This window comes from Polypterus senegalus, chromosome 10 (genome assembly GCF_016835505.1).
Source record: "Polypterus senegalus isolate Bchr_013 chromosome 10, ASM1683550v1, whole genome shotgun sequence".
In the NCBI taxonomy this organism is placed as follows: domain Eukaryota; kingdom Metazoa; phylum Chordata; class Cladistia; order Polypteriformes; family Polypteridae; genus Polypterus; species Polypterus senegalus.
The window spans coordinates 2,004,131-2,031,533 of NC_053163.1; the positions used below are offsets into that span (position 1 = coordinate 2,004,131).

The following is a 27,403-nucleotide window of genomic DNA, read 5'->3' on the forward strand; positions in this document are numbered from 1 at the left end:
TTTTCAAACACTCACAAACACAGGACCTTTGCCAGTGTGCCTTGTTCTTTCTTCCTTAGACTGTCTGCAAGATTTGGCTCAGTCCTGTTAACAACAAGGTTGTGACTTCTGCTTGAAATTAATAAAAGAGTGGAACAATGTTTGCCAAGGGTTATTTTCCTCCTTTAAGGTTTCGTGTTCCAAAAAAAGGCACTGCTAGGTTTAGTTTCTGGAAACTTATTTTGTATCCCATTCAAAAGTGGCGAAATAAAAAGCCTTGCAGTTGTTCAATGCAGTGAGAAATCAAGCAAAATGACACCTTTTATTGGCTAACTAAAAAGATTACAATATGCAAGCTTTTGAGCCAACTCAGGCCCCATCTTCAAGCACGATTAAATTAATTGAGGATACAAGTATTAGCTATAATAGTGGATGTTTTGAGCATTTACTTGGAAAGGTTTTGTGTTTAATCCTTACAGTATTTCTTTTATTAAAGCGTCCCTTTGTTGATGCAGTGTATGTACGGTATTTTCTATATTCACTGCTGACCCCAGTCAAATTAGAAGGGTGTTCAAAATGTTAAATTTGTTACAAACGATAAATTTAAGAAGTAAAAACGAAACGACTCATTAAAATAATTTAAACGTATAACATTGACTAAATTATATGGAGAATGTGCCCTTCAAACATCCAGATATTTTTAAAAGTGGCAACTCCAGCAGAAATTCGTGGCTAAGTTTCGGAGCAGCCTGCCACTAGTACTCTTAACGTTTATGTACCAGTAAATAACGTAATGTTATAATCGGAAATCATAAAGAATAAAACAAAATATGAAATAGGTTATCTATTTATTAAAGAGCTGAATGAAAAGGGGATTTCAAATGTTATCCAGCAATGCTGACCACGCGTTACTCTTTCCAGGCTAGTGCCCAGCCAGCACGCCTAGCACACTTCCGAGAGCGGGCTAGGCAGTCCAATTGTTGCCACGCCCCCTTGTATCCAAATGTTCTCCTCCCTTTCGGCGCGTGCACGCCGCAGTTACACAAGCCTACTGCGCGTTCACAGAATCTTTGGGCTCCGTGGGCTGTGAATGAGAGTCGGACACTGCAGTTTGTAGGTGCGTCCTTTTTGTTTATTTTTTTCGAACTGTTTTCTTATTTTCCGAAGAGCAAATGTTGTTTGCTAGTGTCATATAATGTAACTGTATTGCGCTCCTGCTGGGCTTTGTTGATTTATATATACATATATATATGCTTAGTATACTGTGGAAACATTAAGCAGTTTTGAAGTGAAACTTATTGTAGGGAAGGAAGGCACGAGATAAAAACAATTCACATGAACTGTGAAAATTCATATTTGGCGCTCTCATGGAATTGATGACTCCCGACTTTTTGAGGGAAGTCAGAATCGGAATATTAAGTGCCTGTACTCTACAATAATTAGCATAAAACCAAAGGCGTGTCGTCTTTGTTTAACCTATTATGTAAGCGTGCTTGTCTTTCTCCGACAAATGCGCCTAATTTCTTAAATGAAGTTCAAGTTTCCGTTGCTCTCGGTAAGCATTTGTTTAAATCATGTTAAACAGTGATCGCATTATTAATTGCAACAGTTCCAATAACACTTATTCGAAATTGAGGTAGGATTTGAATTACAAGGGGCGCACACGGGAACTGAAACAGCATATTTCCGTCACCCAAAAGGTTCTGGAAAGCCTGCCAGTGTAGTTTAAAAATTCAGTTTGGAAACTTTATTCTTTATTTATACTAATAAATAATTATGTGACATGGTGGTTACCAGTGCAGCCTCACACTTGGATGAGGCAGAGTTTGAATCCTTGCCTGTCACTTGCTCTGTGAAGTTTGCATGTTCTCCCAGTATCTAATTGCTTGTTTCTCCGAATACTTTGGTTTTCCTACCATAGCTCAAAGTAGACAAAGTTGGGTTAATTGGTGACTCAAAATCAGCGTTTTATCAGTGAGAGTGTGTATGTAAACCTTACAGTGGGCTGTTAGTCAGACCCTGGGCTTATTGCTGTGTGCAACCCCTGCCACTCTAAATTAGTATTAGCAGGGTTGGAGGAAAATTATATGGAAAAACAAAAATAGCCAAAAAAAAAAAATTGACTTTGTTTCATGCTAAAATGTCACATAATCTTGACTTGTAAAAATAAGGTCTATACTTGAGTGACATGCACTAAGTATAAGGGGGCATTTATGTGTGTATGTTGATTATTTCTCATGTATGTTCGTACCGATGAAGTTAAAGACTGTGCATACTTGACCATACAGTAAGCTTACACTTTAGTTATTCTTTTCCTATAATATACAATACTTCTGAAGTTCATGTCTCCAAAAATGGAACGTTTCATGTGCGTTAGCTGACAGGGTGTGAACTGCTTTTTAGTCTTATCTAGTTTTCAGTTACTGCACGTAGGCTAACTGTTGCATGGGTTTCTGAAAGTCAGATTGTGTGGTGCAGTGAACAAGAATCTCTATAATGACTTCCGTCTCTCTCTCAATAAAATGTGAGATAATAGCCTTGACATTCAGCCCCTTTTCTGTTTTTGAGTGACTGAACTTATTTTCCTTGCAATAATATTTCATTTAGTTTTATTTTTCTTATTTATACCAAAATTCCACATTGCTTCATATTGTTTTTGTTATTTACCTGATACACAGCCTTTGTTGTATGGTACTTTTCCAAAGTGAAACTGGGCTGTGCTCTTAAGAACAGAATAGCAGTTAATGCACCTTGCATGTAACAGGAGTACAGAAACAATGGTGCTGCTGAACAAAATAAAGTGGAAAACATTCCTTGGTAAACATTCCCATAGTTCATCATAACCACGAAGTGCCAGTGAGTGTTTATTTAGGAAAAGTTATGTAAGGCTCGGACTAGGTTGATGTGAAAAGTATACAACTGCGTTTAGCTATCTAATTATGGTGGTTCAATTCAGGTTATGCATCATCCTTTAATGTTATAGTTTGTTACTCTATCTGATAACTATTGCAATGGTATGTAAGCAGAGCAGACCATAATTCAACACAAAAGGGTATTTCCATTGCAACATAATGGATCCAAAGGTACAGAATTAAATGTTTTCTGCCTTTCTAATAGTGTTTTAAAAAGACAGTGTTGTCAAAAATCTAGTTGGGCATATGAACATATATGCATGTGTTTGCATTTGTTATGCCAAAAGATGTGCTGAAAAGACTGAACTGTACCTTAACTAGGAGAATTGATTGAGTCAAGATCAGGGTCCTTGCTGCATGCAAAATTGTATTCTGAGCATTTCATTAGGGTTTAAAGTGATGGCTACTGTTTTTAGTATTTTGTTCCTTTCATTATATTATTCAGACATCATTTAATGCAAGTGTAATATATTTAAATCTCTAGTGTGTGTGTGTGTGTGTGTGTAACTAAATACAAGACCTCATAAGTATCCCTTGTGTTAACAATAAGTGATTGCTGGAGCCAATCCCAGCCAACACAGGGCACAAGGCAGGAACCAATCCTGGGCAGGGTGCCAACCCACCACAGGACACACACAAACACACCCACACACCAAGCACACACGAGGGCCAATTTAGAATCGCCAACCCACCTAACTTGCATGTCTTTGGATTGTGGGAGGAAACCCACGCAGACTCGGGGAGAACATGCAAAATCCACGCAGGGAGGACCCGGGAAGCGAACCCGGGTCTCCTAACTGCGAGGCAGCAGCGCTAACACTGCGCCACCGTGCCGCCCATTATCCAACATTAGTATTCCAATATTTTCAGTCATTTTATTTTATATATTGTATATCTGTTCAGTCTTATGAGCTCACCCAAAGCACATGAGCCTGCAGCATGCAACACACATTGTTTTTGGTTAATTTTTAAAATTTTACCATTTACTTTATTCCAATATTTTGCAATTAAAATTTCTTATAAGTTGATATTTACATACACAGCTAGTCCACGCCTAAATACACAACTATACTAAAACATACAGGATCAGTTTAGTTTAATTAATTAGATTAGTAAATACATTTTTAGAATGTAGGACAAAACCTGGCCCTCGTGAAGTCATGTACCTTGAGGATGAATGAGCAGAGAGTTGATAACCAGAACTGTGAGGCAACACTCTTAATCATAATTTCAATGGGCTAAATCCTTTTGAAAATGTTATATTATAAATGCATATACTGTACTTTTGAAATAGCTATTTTATCTTAGTGGATACGAGGATCCAAACCAGCATTTAGTACATGGCAAGATCAACCTAAGTACATGGCCAATCCATACACTCATTCACACTGTCATTTTAATGTTGGTACTACAAATAACAAGTTGTTTTGGTTTTTTTTTAAGTCTACTCTGAAAAATATTGTATTGTTTATGTATACTAGTTTTGAGCATTGTCATTGTATTTGGAGTTAGTATAGAAGCATTTTCATCCAGTCCGCTAGATGTCTTCCCTGCAGCACAGAGGTGACCCGGATTCCCGCAGGGCACCATGGGACATGGAGTTCGGCTTCACAGCCCTGCAGGGTGCCGTGGGTGCCATCGTGGGACGCTGCAGGGAGACGCGAGGATTTTTATTTTCCCTATACCCCAGAAGTAGTGTACTCAAGTCATGGGGACGGAAGAACAGAAGTACTTCTGGGATGAAGAAAAATATAAGTTTTTATCTGACCTGGGGGTGCTATGGAATCACATGGACAGAAGGACAGGAGCATTTCCGGGTCAAAGACTATTTAAAGGACTATGGGAAACCCAGCAAGCCGAGCCGGAGCTGGGTGGTAGTGTGACAGAGCTGCTGGGAGGAAAGGAGGATTTATTGTATCTGTAATTATTGTTTATTGTGGTAGTAGTGGTGCACTGTGGCACCATATCAAAGAACAGAAGAAATTAAAATTATTTCTAGTACTTTTACTAGGTGTCCTGGACGTTTGTCTGCAGGGTTTGGGGAGCAACAGCACCCCCTAGTGTCACAATATAAAATTAACACCAAGGTGTAAAACTTAATATCTGTCTTCTGTAGTCCATCCATCCATCCATTTTCTAACCTGCTGAATCCGAACACAGGGTCACGGGGGTCTGCTGGAACCAATCCCAGCCAATACAGGGCACAAGGCAGGAACCAATCCCGAGCAGGGTGCCAACCCACCACAGGACACACACAAACACACCCACACACCAAGCACACACTAGGGCCAATTTAGAATCGCCAGTCCACCTAACTTGCATGTCTTTGGATTGTGGGAGGAAACCGGAGCGCCCGGAGGAAACCCACGCAGACACGGGGAGAACATGCAAACTCCATGCAGGGAGGACCCGGGAAGCGAACCCGGGTCTCCTAACTGTGAGGCAGCAGTACTACCACTGTGAGGCAGCAGTGCTACCACTGCGCCACCGTGCCGCCCCCTTCTGTAGTCTGTTTTGGCAAATATAGTTTATTCATATTATAAGCAAATTTCAAAATTAAGTTCGCAAAAAAAAAAAAAGTTAAACTTGCCAAAATTTAATCAGACCAGTCTAACAATGTTTGTATTTAGTGTGACGAGGATTGACAGGATTAGGAACGAGTACATTAGAGGGTTAGCTCAGGTTGGACGTTTGGGAGACAAAGTCAGAGAGGTGAGACTGCACTGGTTTGAATATGTGAAGAGGAAAGATTTTGGGTATATTAGGAGAAGGATGCTTAGGATGGAGCTTCCAGGCAAGAGGAGAAAGAAGGTTTATGGATGTGGTGAGAGGAGGACATTCAGATGATGGGTGTGACAGAGCAAGATGTATTTAGAGGATAGGAAGATATGGAAACGGATATCTGCTGTGGCAACCCATAACAGGAGCAGATGAAAGAAGAAATTATTTGCAAAGCTTACCAGATGAAAAATCTGCAAAATCAAACTCATAAAAAATGTTTCAATTGTGAATATTTATTTTCATTTGTATTCATGAGCACAATAAAATACAATTATGATGTTTCCATCTTGTCACATTTAAGTACAAAATTGAAAAGAAATGTAACTAAAATTTAACAAATTACATAGCTTATTCATGTATACATTATTGTTCTATATCAGTTTAACATGAACATATTTTGTCAGTCCAATATTTTTGAACATGTTATAAAGAAAATAACAATATATTATTAGGTTTCCATATAACCTCTGTAGCCTTTGTGACTTCTTCGTTTTTTTTTTTGATCCAAAACCTTGTGTGGTTGCCCATCATTTTTGCATTTTTTGTAGGGCACCCCTATGAATCATCCATCAGTAGTCTGCCACCATATTGACCTCTCAACCTCATTGGTACCTTCTGTCCATGTCCTTGACATCCTTATGGAATCTTTCACCCTGCCTTTCACTCACTGCTCCAAGATTTTCCAAGGAAAATTTCCAAATATAAGAATCCAAAAAGTGGACTTTGAGGCTAATACTTTTTCCACAATTTCTTCATAACTTGTTACCAAAAACTTAGAAATTACTTCTTTGAATGATACCCTAACCTCTCATTCCAGGATGTTCATCATACCATCGGAAATCAGTTTTATAATAAAAATGGCTCCCATCATTTATAGGGCTTTAACAAGCTACTTCATTAAACCAAGCTTAATATAAAGCGGTAGCAGCAGCACTTGATCTGGATTCACCAAGCTAGGTCTGATGATGTTTCTGGCATCAAGGTGTACATTTTTCTGGCTGGCCACTCCATCTGAACACAATGTCAAATCTTTCATACAGATGAAAACATCAAAATGTTTCTTTCTTTGACTGCTAACCTAGTGAGATGCACAGAAGTTTCAGATTCCTTTGTATGAACGACAGGTGCTTATTGTAGCTTATTTCCCCAATGTTTTGATTTACACAATTTATTTTCTAATATTAAAATCTATCATGAAAATCATATTCTGATATTTAATTATAGTGTGAAGACAATAAAAAGCTAAAAATGTGTTTTGTCATAGATGTTACATGATGGAGATGGAGTGTTTTTCATTTTTAATTCAGGGCTCAGAAGTATATAAAAATCACATGCAATATAACAATTTTTTTCGAGGTATACATGGTGTGGCAGATGGCCGGGGTCCATGCCTGGCCGGGACGCCCTTTCGGGTTATGTTCAGGGGGAGCAGCCATGGACTTTGCAATACCTCCTCCTGGGCGCTACACGGCAACCCCCCTGGGTTGGAGCAGTGCCTCGGTTTCCCACAGGGCTCCATGGGAATTGGAGTTGGGAGCAGCCCTGTTGGGTCCCACAGGCTCTGCCAGGCAGTGCTACGGCTGAGACTCCTGCGCCCTTGTGGGCAGTGTTTTCGCCATACCTGGAAGTGCAGCCGGAACTCGGCAATCAAGAACCTGGATCACTTCTGGGTAGACTATTAAAGGGGCCAGCAGCCACCACTCCAGAAGCCTGAGTCAGGAGAAGGAGAACTACGCTTGCCGGGAGGAATGGTGCTGCAAAGGAGTGTATAGTGGTGACTTTCTTTTGGGTGTTTTCTGTACTTGGGACTGTGTTGTGCCTGTGGGGGTCACGTGGAAGATGTGCCCCACAGGTGAAGAGAAATAAAAGTTTGTTTTTATACGTGCCTCAAGTGTGAGTCTGTGTTGGGGCAGGTGCCAATATAGTACCTTTGTTACAGTGGGAACAGTTTTTTTCAGTTTATATTATTCATTTTGAAGCATGCCTTCTTAATTTGTTGTACATTCATTAATAGCAAAGAGAGGCACGTTTTGTAGATGAGTCTCTTCTTCAAGTGATTTTGATTATTTTATGCTGATATAACAATGTTAACAAGGTTGTCCTACAGTCTCATTTTAAATGCCTTACCCCAAGTCCAATGAAAATGTCATAATTTGATAGCTGATAGTTTAGTTAATGTCATAGTTGCTGATCAGGTTAGTGAAGTGTTTAGTGTTTGAGTAGGTGTGGTAGTCTGCAGGTTTTCCAACATTTCCAAAAAAAGCTTGGTCATGCCTCTTTACCTCTCAAACCACAGGGAAAGTGGTGATACATTTGTCATATATTGTTTGTACTATAATGTCTATGGTGAAGGTAAATAATTCCATTTTTTTTTTTTTTGTCTGAAGGATGTTTCATAAAATTCAGGATATAGAAAAAGCTTGTACATTAATTTCTAACAAGTACAATTGACTATTATAATTCCTTTTCAGGTTGTGCTAATCCATATGCTCACCCTCTGACTAAACAAATTGGCAGCTATGAAATTATTATTAGCCCTAGTAGTTACTATATTAGCTTCCAGTTAAGCTCAGCAATTTATTTTTTTTTTTAAAAACTCCTTCTTTTGGCACACAGTCATAAATGGCTTAGTGTCCGTCTTCTACCTATTCCTTTTTAAGACTTATTGCCTATACTAAGCCAAACATTGTAATCATAAGACCCAAATTATAGTAAAATTTCCAGGTTAAATAAAACTACTGTAGAGGGTATTTGGCTATAGTGTCTCTATTCTCTTAAAACATCTGCTTGCTCTAATTACAAATGTCCTATTGGTCTGTTTATATCAGGAATGTAAATCCTCTACTTAATCATATTATACTCAAGTCAGTACTGTTTTATTACTCTGTCAGTTACTCCTTTTCTTTTTGGTGTTCTGTGTTGCTGCTTGTCAATACTGCCATTTTCATTAGGTTATTCTTCCTGTTATTAGAATAGGACATTTAAGGTCTTAGGTATCACCTAAGACAGTCTTGACATCCAGACCTTTATTGTACAGTATCTTGCCTTTGTCATCAGCATTTTCCTGGCAGCTTGGTGCAGGGGATAGACTAAATGTCCAGTAGGTCAAGGACACATGCCATCTATAATTTTGTTTTTCTATCATCTGATTGTATCTTAATATACTTGTACCTTTCCATTTAATTATTAATATTTAGACACATTAAAACACAAATGAGTGTATACATATAAGTGGTAGTCTCATTTAAAACATAAACATTGCTTGCTCTAAACCTGCCTGATAAACAATACCAATTCTGTAACACCAGTTTTCATACTGTTTTAAAAATTTGGTATGCAGGTCCTGATGTACTCTCGTTTAACACTTCATCTTCTCCTGTTAGGAACTCTTATCTCCATCAAATCAGATTGTAAAATATAATGAGTTTAAAAAGTTTTTCCGAATATGTATGCCAAAGGGTCATTTACTATTGTTTTTGTTTAAAAGATGCAGACTTGAATAATAAAGTATAACAAAGAAAACTGCTGTTAAGTTTCAGTTTCCATCTGGATATTAGTCTGTGGAGGCAAGATAGTATTATTAGAGGTTTAAATTGCAGTGCAAAAGTGTTAGTATATTCAAATGTCTGGCTGAAGCTGGATTTGTTCTTGGAAGCTATGCTGCCTTTTGCAGAAAGCAGCTTCTTGCCTAATTAAGCTGGGGTTGTCCAGCCTGGTCAGCTTCCCACCAATGTAAGGGGTTATCCTGCTCAACTACTCTGCAAATAATATGATTATATCATCCCTCAAAAGTTGTTCAACCACATTCTCAAGTTACATCTCTGTGTTCTGGTCTTCCCTACTTTTTCCACTAGCCAGGTAATTAGACTGTAGTAAGACAAGGATGTGGCACTGGTTTGGTCACTTTGTTTTGCCAGCACTGTTCCTGATCCTCCTTTTTTTTTCATGTGGAAAGTCTGTACCCTGGTTTGCACATTAAAGACCTTCTCAAGCGTCAGAAATGTAATTATCCTGAACTCATGTAACATCTAATTACGCTGTGTAACTTGTGGGTTCCTCTATTTGAGATAGCAGCAAAATGCAGGGAGGTATATGAGGCTTTTAATTGTGCCTGTTAGGGTGCAGAGGAATATTAATGATATTCAAACATAAAATTTGTTGTGTGTATAGTATAGTGAAATTATTATAATTATATTAGTACTAAATAACCAACAACATACATTTAATGCAACAATAAACAAAGGGTTTAATGAACTCGGATCAGTATTGAGGATTATTAAGTAAATGTTGAATATTTCAGTAGTATAGTATAGAATCAATTAAATATTTGTGAAATTTAAAGTATAAGTTTTAGAAGTGTAACATTCAAATCAGAAAAGAATTTTCCTTCATTTCCATTCTAATGCAAAGTGGTTATACATTTTCGAGACCCAGCAAATTTTGCAGAGTCTGCCACTAAACACCTATCAATATGTTGTTTCTGGTAATTATATGCCATTGTTTTTAACATGGTACTATCAGAGGTGGGTTCAAATTATTCTACCATGGTGTGGATGGGACAAGAAATGGGGTAGGGTGAAAAGAGTGTCAGACAGAGTGATGATTATGAAGCTGGAAGTTGAAGGTGTGATGATGAATGTTGTTAGTACATATGCCCCTGAAGTTGGGTGTGCAGTGAATGAGAAAGATGATTTCTGGAGCGAGTTGGATGAAGTGGTGGAGATTGTACCCAAGGGGGAGAGAGTGATGAATGGAGCAGCTTTGAGTGGATGTATTGGTGAAGGGAACAGAGGAGATGGATAGGTATGGTGTCAAGGAGAGGAATGCAGAAGGTCAGATGGTAGTAGATTCTGCAAAAAGTTGGACATGGCTGTGGTGAATACGTATTTTAAGAAGAGGGAGGAACACAGGGTGACATACAAGAGTGGAGAAAGATGCACACAGGTAGATTATATCCTATGCAGGAGGATCAGTCTGAAAGAGATTGGAGATTGGTGGCAGGGTAAAGCGTGGTTAGGCGGCATAGGATGGTCTGTAGGAGGACATTGGATATCAAGAGGAGGAGGAGAGTGTGGACAGAGCCAAGGATTAAATGGTGGAAGTAGAAAAAGGAAGACTGTAAGGTTGAGTTCAGGGAGGAGGCAAGTCAGGCACCTATATCGCTTGGCTAGTCAGAGGGACCAAGCTGGGAAAATTGTGTAGCAGGTTAGGATGATAAAAGATAAAGATGGGAACATACTCATAAGCAAGGAGAGTGTGTGGAGCAGATGGAAAGAGTACTTTGAGAGGCTGATGAAAGAAGAAAATGAGAGAGAGAGACATTTGGAATTATGGGGAGATAGTGATTCAGGAAGTGCAACGGATTAGCAAGGAGGAAGAAAGGACAGCTATGAAGAGGATGAGAAGGCTTTTTTCCAAATGACATAACCTTTGGAAGCATAAAGGTGTTTAGGAGAGATGGCAGTGAAGTTTTTAACGAGATTGTTTAATGCAATCTTGGAAGGTGAGAGGATGCCTGGGAGTGGAGAAGAATTGTACTGGTACCGATTTTTAAGAATAGAGGAGATGTGCAGAACTGTAGTAACTATAGAGTGCATCCAGAAAGTATTCACAGCGCATCACTTTTTCCACATTTTGTAATGTTACAGTCTTATTCCAAAATGGATTAAATTCATTTTTTCCTCAGAATTCTACACACAACACCCCATAATGACAACGTGAGAAAAGATTTACTTGAGATTTTTGCAAATTTTTAAAAATAAAAAAATTGACAAATCACATGTACATAAGTATTCACAGCCTTTGTCATGAAGCTCAAAATTGAGCTCAGGTGCATCCTGTTTCCCCTGATCATCCTTGAGATGTTTCTGCAGCTTAGTTGGAGTCCACCTGTGGTAAATTCAGTTGATTGGACATGATTTGGAAAGGCACACACCTGTCTATATAAGGTCCCACAGTTGACAGTTCATGTCAGAGCACAAACCAAGCATGAAGTCAAAGGAATTGTCTGTAGACCTCCGAGACAGGATTGTCTCGAAGCACAAATCTGGGGAAGGTTACAGAAAAAGTTCTGCTGCTTTGTAGGTCCCAATGAGCACAGTGGCCTCCATCATCCGTAAGTGGAAGAAGTTCAAAACCACCAGGACTCTTCCTAGAGCTGGCCGGCCATCTAAACTGAGCGATTGGGGGAGAAGGGCCTTAGTCAGGGAGGTGACCAAGAACCCGATGGTCACTCTGTCAGAGCTCCAGAGGTCCTCTGTGGAGAGAGGAGAACCTTCCAGAAGGACAACCATTTCTGCAGCAATCCACCAATCAGGCCTGTATGGTAGAGTGGCCAGACAGAAGCCACTCCTTTGTAAAAGGCACATGGCAGCCCGCCTGGAGTTTGTCAAAAGGCACCTGAAGGACTCTCAGACCATGAGAAACAAAATTCTCTGGTCTGATGAGACAAAGATTGAACTCTTTAGTGTAAATGCCAGGCGTCATGTTTGGAGGAAACCAGGCACCGCTCATCACCAGGCCAATACCATCCCTACAGGAAAGCAAGGTGGTGGCAGCATCATGCTGTGGGGATGTTTTTCAGCGGCAGGAACTGGGAGACTAGTCAGGATAAAGGGAAAGATGACTGCAGCAATGTACAGAGACATCCTGGATGAAAACCTGCTCCAGAGCGCTCTTGACCTCAGACTGGGGTGACGGTTCATCTTTCAGCAGGACAACGACCCTAAGAACACAGCCAAGATATCAAAGGAGTCGCTTCAGGACAACTCTGTGAATGTCCTTGAGTGGCCCAGCCAGAGCCCAGACTTGAATCCGATTGAACATCTCTGGAGAGATCTTAAAATGGCTGTGCACCGACGCTTCCCATCCAACCTGATGGAGCTTGAGAGGTGCTGCAAAGAGGAATGGGCGAAACTGGCCAAGGATAGGTGTGCCAAGCTTGTGGCATCATATTCAAAAAGACTCGAGGCTGTAATTGCTGCCAAAGGTGCATCAACAAAGTATTGAGCAAAGGCTGTGAATACTTATGTACATGTGTTTTCTCAGTTTTTTTATTTTTAATAAATCTGCAAAAACCTCAAGTAAACTTTTTTTCACGTTGTCATTATGGGGTGTTGTGTGTAGAATTCTGAGGAAAAAAATGAGTTTAATCCATTTTGGAATAAGACTGTAACATAACAAAATGTGGAAAAACTGATGTGCTGTGAATACTTTCCGGATGCACTGTATATTATTGTTGCAATATTTTCCGGATGCACTGTAGAGGGATAAAATGAGCCACAGCATGAAGTTATGTGAAGAGTAGTGGAAGCTAGATTAAGATGATTAGTGAGCAGCAGTATGGTTTCATGCCAGGAAAGAGCACTACAGATGCGATATTTGTTCTTAGGATATTGATGGAAAAGTATAAAGAAAGCCAGAAGGATCTGCAGTGTGTCTTTGTGGAGAAAGCATATGACAGGGTGCCTACAGAGGAGTTGTGGTACTGTATGAGGAACTTGGGAGTGTTAGAGAAGTATGTAAGAGTGGTATAGGATATGTACGAGGGAAGTGGGACAGTGGTGAGGTCTGCAGTAGGAGTGACGGATGCATTCAAGGTAGAGGTGGGATTACATCAGGGATCAGCTATGAGCCCTTTCTTATTTGCAGTAGTGATGGACAGATTGACAGACGAAATTAGACAGGACCAGTGGACTATGATGTTTGAGAATGACATTGTGATCTGTAGTGAGAGTAGTAAGTAGGTCGAGGAGACCCTGGAGATGTGGAGATATTCTCTAGAGAGGACAGGAATGATGGTCAGTAGGAACAGGACAGAATACATGTGTGTGAATGAGAGGGAAGTCAGAGGAATGGTGAGGATGCAGGGAGTAGAGTTGGCAAAGGTGGATGAGTTTAAATACTTGTGATCGACAGTACAGAGTAACGGGGAGTGTGGAAAAGAAGTGCAGAAGAGAGTGCAGAGTGGGTGGAGAAGGGTGACATGAGTGATTTGTGACAGACGGGTACCAGCAAGAGTGAAAGGGAAGGTCTACAGTAGCGAGACCAGCTATGTTATATGGGTTGGAGTTGGTGTCCCTGACCAAAAAACAGGAGACCGAGCTGGAGGTGACAGAGTTAAAGATGTTAAGATTTGCATTGTTTGAGAAAAGGATGGACAGGATTAGAAATGAGTGCATGACCTTTGGGAGACAACGTCAGAGAAGCGAGATTGAGTTGGTTTGGACATGTGCAGAGGAGAGATGTTGGGTATATTGGGAGAAGGATGATAAGGATGGAGCTGCCAATTAAGAGGAAAAGAGAAGGTTTATGGATGTGGTGAGAGAGGACATGAAGTTGATTAGTATAACAGAGTTAGATGCAGAGGACAGGAAGATATGGAAAAAGATGTTCCACTTTGGCGACCCCTAACAGGATCAGCCAAGAAAAGAAGATTGAAATATATTACGGATAAAAAAAATAAAATTCTGAAGCAGATTTTTTCATAACAGAAGTATTGGGGTCGGGAACCTCTTCCACTGCACAAGGCAGGAACTATCATAGAGCGTCAGTTTATTACAAGGCACTCTTACGTGGATCATTTTGCACTGGGTCAATTTAAGTTAACAGTCTTTAAAATCATTCAGGTAATAGCTACATTTTATAATGGGTGGCCTGTTCTCCATCTCTAAGGGTTTTCCTCTGAGTACATTAGTGTTTTATCACATTCCAAAGATATGCACATTAGGATTAGGAACTGGTCCATACTAATAAATGAATTCTGTGATGGACTCCACACAATCTTGTAACTAGATTATGTTTTGTAAGTAAATGTGTTTATTGATGCATTTTCTAATAAAATTTCAATTATTGTTTGGTTTTTATAATAAAAAATATTTTCTTAGATCTCAGTTTAAAGTTATAAGTTTGAACCCAGCAGTGTACATGTGAAAGCTGATAGTAAAGTAACTATACAAACTTGCTTTTGTGGCACTTCTGTATTCCTTACAGTCATCTAGTACATTGTTTCTTAAACTTATTTTTCTCATGACCCAATCATGCCCATCTTAGTGACTTTTAGACCCAGTCCATGATGACCAGGGGAAAGTCCCCCCTTGGAGAATCACTGTTGACAATCATGGTGGCGAGGGGTGTCCACTTTGGACAGTCACCACTGACAGTCATAGAGGAGCAATGTCAATTACTTAAACTGCCCGTGGTGACTTATTGCGAGAGACTTCGCCAACCGTTTGAGACCCTTTCCCATTGAATACAATGGTGAATCACAACCCTGTATGTAAATAAACTATGCTCTAGAAGTTAGGGTTGCTTCTGGTGAAGGATTGACATTGTATCTGTAATGAACATTTTACATTTGTAGTAGCTGCTTTGACTTTGGACTTTGCGTGCATGTTGATTAACCAAAATGAATAGTCGCCCAAAAATGTTTGTTTTTTAATGTTACTTTCCCCATATTGTTTGTAGTTACATTTGAGAAAAATGGTTAATCTAATGTTTTTGCAGATAATATACTATATATGACAAAATTCCTGGTAAAATAGGTGTAAATGGGGACCAAAGCTGAGAAACCGCCAACAATGTCAAATATGTCATTTTCTTAACTGCTCTTGCAAAGTCAAGGTCACGGTGACAGCAGGCCAAGCAGTTCAGCCTAGACTTAACTGTATGTCCATGACAAAAAATCTCAAATTAATGTCACATTAATTAGGGAAATCAGCTTCAGGCTAGCATATCTGAAGCTGATTTTCACAATTTGCACATGAAGTTGATGTTAGCACATTGTTCGAACTGCCACACTGCGCTGAATGACTATGCACACGTCTAACTCAAATGGTAATGAAAACAATACAATACGCCAAAACCAATCCAGACCTGTTGTAACTGGTCTACAGATGTGCTGCGTTCCTTTCCACAACAATGTGTGCGTAATCTGAACACTCACTCTCCCACTGTATCACAATTCCGGGAACTTTTTTTTTTTACGCTTTATTGATTTTGCTAAAATCAAATAACATTCCATACAAGCAAGTCAAGTTTAACAAAACTAGGTTCGAAATAAATCAAGAGAGCTAGGCCAACAGAGTAAAACTTTAAACTAGTAAAAATAAGTAAATAACTAAATTATAAATAAAAAAGAGGGGAGAGAATCCAAATCCTAAATTAAAATGCTTATTCTAAAATGTTATTGATCAGATCCTGCCAGGTTTTGAAAAAGTTTTATACAGATCCTCAAAGTGAGAATTAGATTGTTTCCAGTTTCAGATAATTTAGACTTAGAATAGGAGAGTTAGGATTCTTCCAGTTGAGCAGGATAAGTCTATGTGCCAATAGTGTAGTAAAGGCAATCACAGTTTGTTTGTCCTTCTCCACTTTAAGCCCCTCTGTGAGCCCACCAAACACAGATGTTAATGGATTAGGAGGGATTGTGACACTAAGGCTGTCTGAAAGACATTTAAAGATTTTGGTCCAAAAAGATGTTAATTTGTTGCAGGCCCATAACATATGGCCTTGATTGCAACATTTGCAGGTTGGATCTTGCACTGGAAATATTTTGTACAATTTTAAATGAGTCAGATGTGCTTTATATATAATTTTAAGATGAATAATTTTATGCTTTGCACATATGGAGCTTGAGTGAATTCTGTACATTGCTACTTTCCACTCCTTTTCTGAGATGTTGAGTGAGAGATCCTTTTTCCACTGTACTCTGGGACTTTTGAAAGGAAGGGACTTTAAAATGTTTTTATATATTATGGGGATGCTATCTGAGTCCTCAAGACTGATCAATATTTTTTCCGGAATAGAGGTAGGTGGGAGGTGAAGAAAATCGGGCAGGTTTTATTTATCAAAATTTCTAATTGGAAGGTAGAGAAAGAGATGTGTTGCTGGAAAGTTAAATTTGGAGTGTAATTGTTCATAGGACGCAAAAAAAGTTATCTATGTACAGCTCTCTAAGTGATTTAATCCTGAATGTTTTCTAGACACTAAAAACTATTATACATTTGAGAGGGCGGAAAAAGGTGGTTCTCATGCAGAGGTACCACAGATAAAAGGTTCTCTATCTTAAAATACTTCCTACATTGATTCCATATTCTGAATGAGTGAAACACAATTGGATTGTTAGTATATTGGCGATGACTTGTACTTATTGGGGTACAAAGCAAGGAATACAAAGAAGTACTGCACCTGAGGATTTTTATTGTTATTGCGGAACTAGCCTCTGCATGTTCATCTATTTCTGTCCATGTCCAGGTTTTTTTCACTTGTATATTTGCTGCCCAGTAATAAAAGTGAAAGTTAGGTGGAGCCATGCCTCCTTCTGCCTTAGGTCTCTGTAGTATCGCCCTTTGGATACGAGGATGTTTTTAATTCCAAATAAATGAGGTTATGGTTGAATCTAATTTGTTAAAAAATTATTTATTAATATATATTTGAAAGTTTTGAAATAGAAAAAGAAGCTTAGGAAGGATGGTGTCCCATCTAATATTGTGTGCTTGATAATTCACTGGAAAGAGAACACTTTTATTCAAATGAATTCTGCGACCAGAGATCTTTTGAAATTCTGTTTATGTTGTTAGGACTGCAGGCACAGTATTTTGTAGATCTGATATATACAGTACTATATCCGAGAACTTTTTGATTGCCTCTCATATGATATTAACATTATGAAGTGTATTCTGAAGGACAGGTAGAACTACAGATTAAATGTTAAAGAAAGGTGTGTGAAAACATTATTGTGTGGAAAGTATGTGTATTTGTGCATATCTGAGATGTTTGCATTTTTACAAACAACCAATGAAAAACAAGCAATCCACAAATTTGTGGATTAATGAACAATTGTAGAGGAGAGAGGAGGGTCTTCATTTCAAATCTTGAATTCTTTTTAGTGGTTTATAGAACAATATTTTAGAAAAAATTATGTGCTTGTAGCATATGAGTGGACACCTAACGGATTGTATTTCAATTTTTCTTTGATATTGTTTGCTGTTGTACAGTGTAGGCCCCCATTAATAACCTGTTGTATTAGTAATTTTATTGCCACCGTTCTCCATAAAAACACGAGAGCAATATTTTTTCTTGGTCATCACTACAAACAACACAAGCTAAGTAACAGATAAAAAAAAGTATTCCTCCAAGGTCTTGGTGATTTTTTTTTTTTTTTAATAAATACAATATTCCTGAAATAGATCATGAAACCCAGTGGATGTGTAAAAATAGAGTTCAGCCTGTTTGTATGAAGCCAGTTTTTTTGTTCTCTTCTGTTATAGCATTTACAATAGTAAAGTGTTACAGTATCATAAAGCCATTGCTGTCATCAATATCCCTATATAACTTGTGTTTTCTGTGTAAAATGATATTAAAAAGGGACTCTTGGAGACAAGCCATACCCCTCAACTAAATATGATGTATTTTTGAGGATTTGTAAAGTGGTGAGAGGTGATCAGAATGACCTTGAAAGTGCACAGTCAAGTAAGAAATATTACACTAACTGGCATGTTGGGTTCATTTATTCTGTGAAAATCCTAATGCAGTGAAGTCTATTAAACATTTTGTTTAGTAACATGCTGCCAAGAAAAGATGGGTTACTTTTGTTTTGTCTATTTAGCACTGCAATTTTTAGAAAAATACTCGAATAGGTAGTAAGATATTGCTTTTGTAATAGACATTTAAAAGAACAGTTAATAGCTCGCTGATGCATGTTTTGATCATGTTTTATAATCAATTTTTGATGATCTCTAACTAATATCTATTAGTTGTTAAAATGAGACACCTTGCTTATCACCAAGGTTATTGTAGTTAAGGAAAACTAAAATCAAAACTGAAACTATTAATAAAAAAACATTTTCGTAAACTGAAATAAAATAATTAGCAAAACCAAAATGAAAAAGTAAAAACTAAATAAAACTATTAAAGTAGCTGGAAAGGCTAACAGAAATAAAATAATAATTTACTAAATATATTTTTTGTTTTTGTCACATATGTACTTACACAAGTGCTAACCTGGGATGCAGTGGTCCTGAAATTAATCAAAATATATTAATAAGAATTTCATACTTGGTTTTTGAATAAATATTCCTGGGCAGCACGGAGGCGCAGTGGTAGCGCTGCTGCCTCGCAGTTAGGAGACCTGGGTGGAGTTTGCATGTCCTCCCCATGGGTTTCCTCCGGGTACTCCGGCTTCCTCCCACAGTCCAAAGACATGCAGGTTAGGTGCATTGGTGATCCTAAATTGTCCCTTGTGTGTGTGTGCCCTGCGGTGGGCTGGCGCCCTGCCTGGGTTTGTTTCCTTCCTTGCGCCCTGTGTTGGCTGGGATTGGCTCCAGCAGCCCCCCGTGACCCTGTAGTTAGGATATAACGGGTTGGATAATAAATGGATGGATAAATATTGCTTGTGTTAGTCTTTAACCCTTATAACTTTTAACTCTAAAACAAAGTCATCCACCACGAGCCACCTGCATATATTCATTCAGTGATTGGTGGCTGGTGAAGGAGGGCAGGTGTTGACACAGTATTTGCAGTAACAGGGCAAACTGAATACAGGTATGTAAAGCATGTGAAGAAGAAAGCGGTTTACTGAGTGATAATAGTGATAGTTCTTCAGGAGCTGAAAGTGACAGCATGCTAGATACTAGTTCAAGTGGCAGTGAAGCATACCAAGGTGATGATTTTGCTTTGAATGTGCTGGGTAGCTTTCAAAGCTGAAATTTATTGGATCTCCGGGGCTCAAGAGAGAATCAGATATAGATAATCCTTTAAAGAATTTCAGTCTATCCATAAATGGTGGCATGCTAGGTGTAATATCTGTTTTTCTTTTCAGTTTTGTTTACTGTTAACTGTGAGAGGCTGGAAACCAAAAACAGCTTCTCTCATGGTATTATTGCTCCAGATATGTCCAGGGAGCATCTCTCTGTTAATACACCGGTTAAATCTGCCATTGTTTATTAATTGCAGTCTACAAGTGAAACATGATACTGAGTCTCATTTCACAGGAGTAGGTGAATTAGCAACCACACTGTATCATTAATCAACATGTACACATGGGACTAATTTGCCTGCAGTTTCCTATGTCTACGCAGGAGGAGGTGGCTTCTTGGTAAGGCAGTCTTCTATACAGTATTGTCTAGCTGAAAGATTCGCTGGAAAAGCATAGTACTGTTTTTAGGAAAACAAGACTATTACATTAATTGTAACTAAGTTAATAGTATTCAACTTTTAAATTCATCCATCTTATGTTTATGACGTTAAATGCAAAACACCATATTTTGTTTCTTTGCAGATATGTGGATTCATGCTGTTGGATTTGCTGCTCTACCCCATGTGGGTGGATTTTTTGGATGGATGTTTACCAGAAAAAGTGTGCCTACCTGGTATGAGACTTTAAATAGGCCATCATGGCGCCCACCCAATAAGGTGTTCCCAGTAGCTTGGACTACTCTTTACACTGGAATGGGGTACGTAATTAAAATGTATACATATATATATATATAATTATTTAAAGCCTCCCCAACAGTCAGCAAAATTGTTTGCAATTCTTCTAATCTGTGAGACATTTCTAATTGCAATTTTTTTTTTTTTAACTGTATCAACCAAAAACATTGCCTATAGTGTTAATTGCCATTGGTAGTGTTAAAACAATCATACAACAACAATGTTGCATTTTATAAAAACACCTATTAAATAACTTACATTATTGAAAGAACTGTTAATGTTTAAAATAAAGACTGACTGACCTTTTTCAACAGTAAAAAAGAAAGTGTAAAAATTTTGTCGTTCTTCACCCAGTGTTATTTCTACCACTTATTAAATAAACACGAGTTCTAAAGCCCAGGTCCAAATTGTGACCTGAGTCTTCTCTGTGTAGAGTCTGAACATTTTCCTCTGTACGAGCGTCAGGTGTGTTTTTTTTTTTTTTTAGGTAATGTGGTTTCCTCATTATAGTGAAAGAGATATGACTGGCACCTGTAAATTGGCCTGGTGTGTTAGTACGCCCTGTAATACACTGTAGTCCTGCCAGAGTAATGTTTCTGCTCCAGTTCTTAGTTGCAAAGAGAATATCCTGTTTATTTTGTAATCCACCTAAAATGTGTTAATGTATATTTTCCATTAATTTTTAGTAATATACATCCATCTATTTTTTCCGTTTTGATTCTACACTTAATCCATATGCAAAGTCCTACAGATCAATAGCTTTTCCCAGCAAGTCTGTGTGCAAGGCAGAGGCTCGCTCGGAATGGAGTGCTAATTGTTCACAGGGCACACACATCCACACTTAGTAGTACTGGGCACTGCCCTGCGCATCTTTGAGATGTGGATATATAGGACACATGTAAATGTGAAAATAATTTGCATACTGAACACAGACTGCAACTGGGATGGAATTCAGACTCAATTTCATGGAGCCGAGCAGCAGCAGCACTTTCACTGGGTCACCAGGCCAACCTTTGAAGTACACAAGAAGTGATGAAAAAGTTTGAACCTGCCGTGTTAAGAGAAACCCCAGCAAAAACCAGATAAGATTTTCACTATAGTTCTCATAAAACACTAATGCAGTAGTTGCACTATTTACAAAGAATTTCCATGAAATGCAAATCTAATTTATTTAGTATTTATTTATTTATTTATTTATTTTCTTTTTCTTCTTATAGCTGGAGTATTCTCCGACATTAAAAACTCAGTGACAGCATGAAACTTCAGTTGTTCAATTTTCAGGGTTTATTTTGACTTGGTTCTGAAAAGACAAACACAAGAATAAACCACAAATGCCAAAGAAGTACTTTTGAATCACCCCTACAAGATCAGTCTCAAAATGTAATCACTCCTTGTACTTTTAATATAAATAAAGTAGAAACTTTGAAGCAAGCTTGTCCAAGGATTGTTTAGTTTAATATGACATGAATCATTCAAATATTAGGAACATTTTCTGATATATGAAAGCATATTGTCATGTCTGTTAATAACAAATTATACAATGAAGATTTTTTCATTATCATGTCATTAGTAAGGTTGCCTTTGACGTGAAATGTTTTGTTATGGCGGCACGATGGCGCATTGGTAGCGCTGCTGCCTCACAGTAAGGAGACGTGGGTTCGCTTCCCGGGTCCTCCCTGTGTGGAGTTTGCATATTCTCCCTGTGTCTGCGTGGGTTTCCACCCACAGTCCAAAAACATGCAGGTTAGGTGCATTGGCAATCTTAAATTGTCCTTAGTGTGTACTTGGTGTGTGTGTGTGCCCTGCGGTGGGCTGGCGCCCTGCCCAGGGTTTCTTCCTGCCTTGTGCCCTATGTTGGCTGGGATTAGCTCCAACAGACCCCAGTGACCCTGTGCTAGGATATAGCGGGTTGGATGATGGATGGATGTTTTGTTACTGATACGATAAATCAGCACATCTCTTTTTTTTTTAAATGTTTTCGATACTTTAGCCAATTAGATTTCATTCTATTTCTAAACTCACCTATTTCAGCACAGGGTCGTGGGGACACTGAGGTCAATCACAAGATAACTAGCCGAAAGACCACGAACAGCTTGGGACATTGCAGAAATTTACACCCATGACTGTGAAAGCAGCAGTACTAACCTCCATGCCACCCCACTATAAAATTTTAATTAGATGCTCAATGCATCCAATCTTTACCTGAGTTTGTTTATAAATTCCTTTTTAAATGTTCCCTTTATAGCTAAGTATTTGTTGCCTGATGTAATGTAAAGATTAAAACCAAGATAAACTTCTAAAGAATCCTAAACTACTACTTCACCCCCAAGGGGAGCAATAACATAGCCACTTACTGTAGAAAAACATCTCTTCACGGCAATATAGGTGAATGATTCACTTTACCTGCTATTATGCAAACCTGATAACACAGAATTTGTTATGTCATTGATACTGTTATGTCTCTCTTAATGTTTATGGGTACTGACACTTTCAAACTTATTACGTAAAGAAAAAAAAGTTTTTTATGCTTGCATCTTCTATCAAACAAACTAAAACCAGTGAAATTCTGACTTTGATTTTTGATAATGTAATAATAAACATGTTCTTATAAAACAACCAACTGGTGCATGCAGTGAACTCCTCCAGTTTGTTCCCCTCAAATTCAATGGACATGTCTAAGATGATTATGGGTTATAGAAATGCATTTGTTTCCTATTAGTACACAGGCAGTGATGGAGACTGAATGGTAGTAGCATATTGGTTGCAACCTTTGATTGGTTAGTTTGGCTATTTTCTAAGACAGATTAATTGCCATTTTATTTATTTACTGAACATACCTTTGAAACTTTAGTTGTATTTAGTGTTGCTTAATTGTTGGGATATAATCACTAAATTAAAGTTGCCATGTTTAAGTCTTCTAGTATGTGCTAGTATGTTCAGTAAGTGCTTCTTTCCACATGCAATTACTAGAAAGAGACAATTAAAGGGGAGCCACTTTAGCTATATCAGAAAATGGAAGTTATTTTTTTTCATATTGTAGCAACATCCCACCAAAAAGTGTTAAAATACAAGGTCAGAATATTTTCTTCTTCCAAAAATAAAAACTAGGAGCTTTATAATACCTCTTAAATACGTGCCCTCTTCAGCACTCTTCCTACTGCAGTGTGCTATCATTTTCCGCCATGTGTCCAGGCCAATGTAAATGGCCTGCTAGTGAGCTATGTACCCTCGGTGCCAGCAAAAAACTAGATATCTGAAAGGAGTGTAAGAACCGGCTCCAAAACACTAATCAAGGATTTTTTTTATAGTCTACTGGTTAATTTATTTTCATTGTAAAATTTGAAGGCATTTGCTTAGAATGCATTAATGGTTTTTAATGTGAATGACAGGAAATGAGGGAGAGGTGTTGATTCAACTGATACAAAACAATATGGGATGTGATGCTTTTTCTTATTAGGTGTTGTTGGTTTACAGTTTCTTAAAACGTCCTTTTATTATATTGTTTTTTAATTGTTTTTGTTGTATTTATCAGATATGGTTCTTATTTAGTTTGGAAAGAGCTTGGAGGGTTCACTGAAGATGCCATTGTCCCACTGGGGCTGTATGGAGCACAGCTGGCATTGAACTGGGCTTGGACTCCCATTTTCTTTGGGGCACACAAAATCAAATGGGTATGTTACAGTATGCATGCATCTTTGGAGCAGATATTGGGTGAAATAAAAGACTTCATAAGATGTAGTTAAAAAGAACTGAGAATTTATAAGTGTTTTTTGTTGTAGGTATTGTGTGAAATGTTCCACAAACTAATTTTAATAATTGATAAATATTTATGATCAAAAAGCATTTTCCTTAGAGTACCATCAGTGCTATGGGGTGAACAGGTGTTATTGGTTTAATGGCACTGCACACATATCAAATTTCATTGGTTAACATGGAATGATGCAATTCTAAAACAAAATTGTAATATTTTTGTTAGTTGTTAACTTTGTGTTTGTATAATTAGTTTGGAATTTGGTCCCCATGTATTAGCTTGAATGTTCTCTCCACATCTGCAAGAATTTTTCTTCAGTTATTTGGGGTTTCCTTCCATATCCCAAAAGATGTGCATGTTAGGTTGGTTGGCAAATCTAAATTGGCCCAGTATGAGTATGCCCTGCAGTGGACTGGTGTCGCACACAGGATTGCCAAGATGGGCTTTGACTGTTGCAACGCTGAACTGGACAATGTAGGTACAGATCATGATGAAGTTTAAAATCTGAGATCACTGCAGCAGGGGCCTATCCTGAAAGCATCAGGTATAAGGATGGAACCAACCTAGGTTTGGTCACTAGTTTATCTCCAGGGCATACTAGATTACACTACACAAGTTAAAATAACACAGCTTGGCCTTTTAACTATACTTTTTATAAATCGGTCAACTGTGGATACTTAATTTTTTTGAGGGTTTGGCACTTAAATTCAATTCATCCATTTCCCTGTAATGTGTCCATCTATCCTATTTCTAGACCCACCTTTTCCATAATATGGTTGTAAGGAGTTGAAACCTGTACCAGCAACATGATGTGTAAAGGGAGTGAAGTCCTTCACGTAAAACACTCGTGCATACATCCATAATTATATACTGGTCAATAGTTATGAACATCATTGAGTTCTGAATGGAAACGCCTGAAGGAAACTTATGGACAGATGGGGACAATGTAGCAATTAAACACAGAGGATGACTTGAAAAAAGATCAGAGAGGGTCACTGGGACTGCCAGATTATAGTGTTGACCACTGTAACTCCTCTACAAAGAACGGAAGAACCTTGTGGTGCTTAGTTATCCCGTAAGAGTTCTGTAGAACTGAGGGAGAATAATTTAGTAATAATAAGCACTTTCTGCAGATATAATTAAAAACCTTTAACACTCATCTCAAATGTGGTATACTGTTTTACTTTCTTTTCAAGTAATCAAGTACATGTTCAAATATATATTAAAGCATACACCACAACTGAAATTAAAGCTATGAAAAAAAATCCCAAGATAGAGCACGATACTTTCAGTCCATGACACCAGTCACAGTGTCCTCATGTAGTGACAAAGACTATGCAAGATGCCTGTCGTTAATTACCAATTACTGTTACTTTGTTTTTGCAGGCATTTTATGAACTACTGGTGCTGTATGGGACAGTGGGGGCAACAATGTTTTCTTGGTACCCAGTTAACAAAACCGCCACCTTTCTGATGGTGCCCTATTTGATGTGGCTTACATTGGCTGCAACTCTTAACTACCGCATCTGGAGAGACAACCCTGATAAAAAGGAGGACTAAGTGCTTGGTGTGATGCTGCACCAAGACAAGACAAGACATTGGGTTATCGATGAGGTTTATCATTTCTCTTTTCCTAAAATCACATATCGTGACACAAATGTGCCTACTGAATGTTTTATGGGTGTCATATATTGCTTGTGTCTTTTGAAATCTGGTAGTGGATTGAAATGAATCATGCTTGCATTTGGAGATAGGAAATTAGAAATTAAGATTTTAAGGTTTTGTACTCAGTGATCTAGTTGGGCAACATACATTTATACAAATACTAATTAACAAAGTATAACTTCAGTTGTAATTAGACATAATATTACCAGTTTGACAAATAAACAATTTTGCAGTTTATAAATTATTTTTAAGTACTTTCCTTGTCTGAAGCTGAATCAGATTCAGAGATGAGCAAACCGGGATGATTCCAAGTCTGTCAGAAGAACAGCGTCCTCAATGCGAAGAATTCACTTGATGTTACCTGAATCTGTTTTTACTTCTAACTTTAAAATTAGCCCGATCATAAACAGGAAATGCTATTCACGTAGAATTGTTTTAGAATTGAAGACAGTGCAGGTATTCTTCATCAGTGAACAAGAGAGCGGGAGCAGATCTTCAATTTAAAACTCTAAAAATCTCTTGTGAATTGCATTTCCAGTTTATGTGTGCTGATTTTTCTGGACATATGTATTTAACACTATTTTAGCAAAAAATTAAAGTGTTTTGCATATTGTAAACAAATGACTGGATAACTGACAAGCAGCATGAGACCTTTCTTTACCCCGATGGACATTTTTCATATCATCTGCCATTGTACAGCATTCATCACCATTGATTTAAATTCTATCAAACATCATGCAGGTTAGGTGGATTGGCGATTCTAAATTGGCCCTAGTGTGTGCTTGGTGTGTTTGTGCGTGTCCTGCGGTGGGTTGGCACCCTGCCTGGGATTGGTTCCTGCCTTGGGCCCTGTGTTGGCTGGGATTGGCTCCAGCAGACCCCCGTGACCCTGTGTTCGGATTCAGCGGGTTGGAAAATGGATGGATGGGTTTTTTTTATTATTATTATTATCTTTACCCTCCATTAAACAGTGAGATTAAAATGTTTTAAGGCCATTATTATAAAACACATGGGGTAAGTAACAAAAAAATACAATCTTTGACTGGAGTATTCCTTTAATGTCAAATAGTGTCAACTTAAATATGCACGTAGATATTGCAAAATTGTTCAACATTAATAGAAAGTTGTCTCTCATATTCATTGCTGAAAACACATCAAAACTCCTGTTTGGTTACTCTAATATGTACATTTACAGTATAGATAAAACCTACAATTTTATCAATGAAGAAAATGAATTACACGAGGTCTTGCGGCAGTGGAACCCACTTCAAATTTGTACCAGATTTATAACATTCTCTTCAGGAGGACAAAAAAAAAAGTCTAAAACAATTTTGTGTTTTCTTTGCAAGTCTGAGACTTGGTTAAAATATGTTTCCTTAAGTTAAAGACTGCTGCAGAGCTCTGTAACTTGTTTTAATCAGTTGTGGGTCCTGGTTTCAAATTCTGACATGACCACTGGGTGTGATACAAATTTGCGTGTAAACTCTAGAAGCAAATGTATGTGCACTTTGGTATCGTCAATACACAAACACAGCTGCTCGCTGTGTGTCTATAAATTTATAATAGTGCTAAACATTACTTGGCAGATGTACTGCATAAATAACATGTAATTATTATTGTTCTCTGTTATATTCACAGTAATATGCAGGTGCCTTTGAAGCAAAGTTCTAAATCATTACAAAATAACTGGGCATGCTGGTAATCTGAGTGTTTCTAATACAAAATGACAAGGAATCCACAGCACACAGGATATGAACATTAAAATGTTAAAATATTCTCTTGTACCAAAGAAATAATTTAATACTTTAAACATTTCAAAAGCATTTCTGTCATGTTATTCAATATTTGTTTCAGGTGCCTTCAGCTCTTTGTTAAATCCTTTTGC

At 38.0% G+C, this 27,403-nt stretch overlaps 1 protein-coding gene across 1 annotated transcript; it reads left to right on the forward strand.

Annotated features, from left to right (window-relative positions):
* Window positions 1-996: 996 nt before the first annotated feature.
* Window positions 997-26,135, forward strand: tspo (translocator protein). Its single transcript, XM_039764813.1, has 4 exons — window positions 997-1,096; window positions 19,951-20,125; window positions 23,635-23,773; window positions 25,240-26,135. Exons 2-4 carry the CDS (start codon window positions 19,953-19,955, stop codon window positions 25,411-25,413), a joined length of 486 nt encoding a protein of 161 aa, XP_039620747.1. The 5' UTR covers window positions 997-1,096; window positions 19,951-19,952; the 3' UTR covers window positions 25,414-26,135.
* The last annotated feature ends 1,268 nt before the right edge of the window (window positions 26,136-27,403 follow it).